We start from the raw sequence: 3,632 nt of genomic DNA, 5'->3' as shown, positions 1-3,632 counted from the left end.
CGCTAGGCGGGTGCCGCGAGCGCGCAGGCTTGGGTGCCCGTGCGGCGGCTGCTGGCAACCTCCGGAGCCTGATGCTGAGCGCGCCGGGGTGCCGCGGCTCAGTGGGGGCGACGCGCACCAAATACCTGCACTGCTCCCCTGGGCCCTGTGACTCCTAACGGGCTCGGCTGGGGACCCCAAATGCAGGGCGTTGACCCCGGGAGAAAGAGGTGCGGAGGGTAGAGGTTAGCGCCTCGCCCTGGGCTCAGCACCAGTGAGGCCCCGGCGCCCTTTCCCTGGCGTGCAGGTTTGGAAACCCGGCGGCCTCCGGCTGCCGCCTCCGCGGCTCTGGTCCCCATATATAGTCATATCCACCGTCAACTGGGAGGCCGGCAGGCGGCAGCGAATGGGCGAGCGGCCCCCGCGGGAGGAACGGGGAGGGCGCAGGGGGCGGAGGGAGGAGAATGGAAAGGGGGCAGGAGAAAAAAGCTTTTCCAAAAAAGTATTGGCTGTCTTGAGGAATGTGGTCGTCCCCTTGGGAAAGTACATATCTGGGAGCAGCAGGCAGCTCCGTGCTCGCACTCCGGCTCGGCCGTCCCACCGCGCGTTCGCCTCGCCGCTCCCGCCGCAGCCCCCGGGCCCCTCGCCACCGCCACCATGGACGCCATCAAGAAGAAGATGCAGATGCTGAAGCTCGACAAGGAGAATGCCTTGGATCGAGCCGAGCAGGCGGAGGCCGATAAGAAGGCGGCGGAGGACAGGAGCAAGCAGGTCGGCACCTCCCTGCACCCGCCGGACACCCGCCCTCTGCGGGCCCGCCCGGGTGCTCCCGAGCCCTGGGACTCAGCCTTACATCCATACCTGCCTTTCACCCCTAGGATTCGGGGAGCCACCCTCACCTTAAACGGCCAGGGACGCGCGTCTGAGGGGAGGCGGGGGAGCAAGACTTGGGCTTGTTCTAACTTTTAAGTAGCATCTGAGGACGCTCATTTCCCTTCTCTGGTTCCCAGAGCCCGCGAAGTTAATTCAAGTCCTAGAGGCACTTGATTCTCAGAATCCGGAATCAATTTTGGATCCTGGGGGGGAGGAGGGGCAGGGAGGCGTGAGGGTGGAGGATTGAAGGGAATCAAGTCCGTAAAGTGTTAGAAGTTCTTGCGGGCATTTGCCTGGAGAGAATACGCCCTTCAACTGGTATAGAGAAGGCGGCAGGGGTGGGGTGTGTGTCATGGAGTTTTTTCCTAAGAACAAAGATGGGACAGAATAGAGAATACGGTCCGAAAGCCAGGGGCGTTTTTTTGCATCCTCAAGTTGTGGACTTGAGCTCGCTGAGAGCTCGGCAGGAGTCTCGTCCTGGGGGGAGGTGGGGTTGCAGGGCGGGCCACGGTGCGCCTCCAGCTCCGGAGAGAGGAGGTTAGTTACCTGGGGACCCTTGAACCCCAACTCGGTGGCGCCCCAAGCCGGAGGGGCCCCAGCCAACCCGGCGCCCGTGTGTCGTGTGTGTGTGTCTAACACCCGGTCCGTGCCGGTCGCCCGCGCCCGCCCGCCGCTGCCCCCCAGCTCGAGGAGAACATCACGGCGAAGGAGAAGCTGCTGCGGGCGTCGGAGGACGAGCGGGACCGGGTGCTGGAGGAGCTGCACAAGGCGGAGGACAGTCTCCTGGCCGCCGATGAGACCGCCACCAAGGTACCCGGGGCGCGCGGCTCGGCGCACTAATGGCTAACTCTATCTCTCTCTCTCTCTCCCTTCTCTGTCTTTCCCTCTCTCTGTCCCGCTGTCCCTGTCCTTTTGGTTCTATGCACCTACACCCCTCCCCTGCGGTATCACGCTGCCTGCTGCACCCCTCCCCCCGTCCCCCACGGCCAACTCTCAGCTGGAAGATGAGCTGGTGTCGCTGCAAAAGAAACTCAAGGGCACTGAAGATGAACTGGACAAATACTCCGAGGCCCTCAAAGATGCCCAGGAGAAGCTGGAACTGGCAGAGAAAAAGGCCACCGACGTAAGTGCACGCACACACTGCCTCCCTCACCTCCTGCCCGCGTGGCCGCTCTGGGTTCAACCACAGGGGCCAGAGAGCAACGGAGGAGGGTCACCTCCTCCCACTGGACACCTGCACATAACCCCGCCACGGCCCAGAGCACTGGATGCTGCCTTGGACTGCTGCTGCACACATTCATTTATATTTCATCCACTCCTGTCTCTCTTTTTCTCTTTCTTTGCCCCCACCTCTGGGGTGGAGGTGGGTGGGTGAGAAGCTGGGAGAATAGAGCAGCTGAAATTGGATGCTGGAGGTGAACCTTGCCTTCCTGGTGGCAGAAAACCTCTGAGGTGTCATCGCCAAGGTTTGTGCAAACAGAATGCCTAGTTTCTTTCTTTCTTTTTGCCCTCTCTGGTGAGTGGGTGGGTAGGCCTGGTTTTCAAAGGTAGGCCTAGTCAGGATACAGAGGACCTGGCCTCTAGAATGAAGAAATGGCATGGAACTACTTTGACTTCGAATGCTAAGCTTGATGGTGGGTGCAGAGACATTGAGGCCTGCTTTCTTACTAGGGAAGTCAATCCAGTCTTTTAAGATCTGCCTGGGAAGATGATACTTGCTTGGGTCCGCAGTCTGAGGGCACTAGATCCAAAAAGTAAACTGGGAGTTATATATAGCTCAGTGCTTTATATGGTATAGTGAGCTAGCTGCCTCCTCTGCCCCCTCCCACTTGCCCCACCCCCACCTGTCAGCCTTCTGACAACCACCACATAGTTTCAGGGTTGATGCACACAGGGCAAAAGCACTCTGTCCATTTCCCTTTGGAGGATTCCTTTTAGCGGAAGAGCTTGCCTCTTCTGCGGCATAATTCAAGCCAAACATTATATTTCCAAAGGACCTTTTTTTTCCACACCGTTAGATTCCATTCTAGAACCTAATTAAGCCTAGAGGCCCAATTAGGAAAGAATTTCTTGGGAACTTGGGAACAATTCCAAGAATGTATGAGCACCAGAGAGAAACTGCCCAGAAGTTGAATTACCAAGTGCTACAGTAGAATTTTTTTATCTAAGAGTAAAATGCAAATTGCTGGAGGGTCTTGGGTCTGGAAATCAGTAAAAGCTTTTTGTGGTTTGAAAGGCTTGAAATGTAATCTCCAAGTGTGCTATGTAAATGAGAAATCCTGACATGGGACATTTAGAATCTGACCAAAAAATTTTTCAGTGAAAATCAAGATTCCTGGAAAGGAGGTTCAGGGAAATACTGATTTAGCTAAAATATTTAAGTTACAAACTACCTGGCTTTAGAAAAAGAGCCAAAGAACACATATAATTCTTGCTTTGTATAATGTAGATCAGATGTCTGTTCTGTATATGGTTAAATGGAGGATGTCTGTCTCCCTCAAATTCTCCAAGAGGACGTTTATTTAGCTTTTTCAAAAGAGCCGCTGATAGATCAAGGAGAGATATACCTTATAAGGAAAAGAATGCAGAGAATTTGAAAATAGCCCAGTAAGGCTGAAGGCAAGAGAAGGAGAAAAAAGCTACTACAATTCTTAAGGAAAAAAGATCATAATTATTGTGACTATGTGGTGCTACAGGTCTTCCATGAAAAGTCTTGTTTAAGGGAGCCTCCCAATGAGGTGGATTAGAAGTGGAAAAGAGGTTATTTAAAACCAGCTGGG

General features: G+C 54.9%; 1 protein-coding gene across 12 annotated transcripts in view; it reads left to right on the top strand.

Annotated features, from left to right (window-relative positions):
- The first annotated feature begins 506 nt into the window (after positions 1 to 506).
- TPM1 (tropomyosin 1) overlaps positions 507 to 3,632 on the top strand; it is a 27,555-nt gene continuing 24,429 nt past the window's right edge. For 2 of the 12 annotated variants that reach the window (XM_039865399.1, XM_039865396.1), the window contains exons 1-2: positions 515 to 750; positions 1,537 to 1,662. In XM_039865399.1, the coding sequence (XP_039721333.1) occupies positions 637 to 750; positions 1,537 to 1,662 (240 nt within the window). In that variant the 5' untranslated portion in view covers positions 515 to 636. Of the gene's footprint in view, positions 751 to 1,536; positions 1,663 to 1,849; positions 1,976 to 3,632 lie in introns of all 12 variants that reach the window. The other 10 variants (XM_039865403.1, XM_039865397.1, XM_039865394.1 and 7 more) reach the window with 8 other exon arrangements.

The sequence above is a fragment of the Pteropus medius genome, unplaced genomic scaffold (genome assembly GCF_902729225.1).
Source record: "Pteropus medius unplaced genomic scaffold, Ma_sr-lr_union100, whole genome shotgun sequence".
NCBI lineage: Eukaryota > Metazoa > Chordata > Mammalia > Chiroptera > Pteropodidae > Pteropus > Pteropus medius.
Note: the sequence above shows the minus strand (reverse complement) of the source record. Positions and strands in the feature narration are given on the sequence as shown.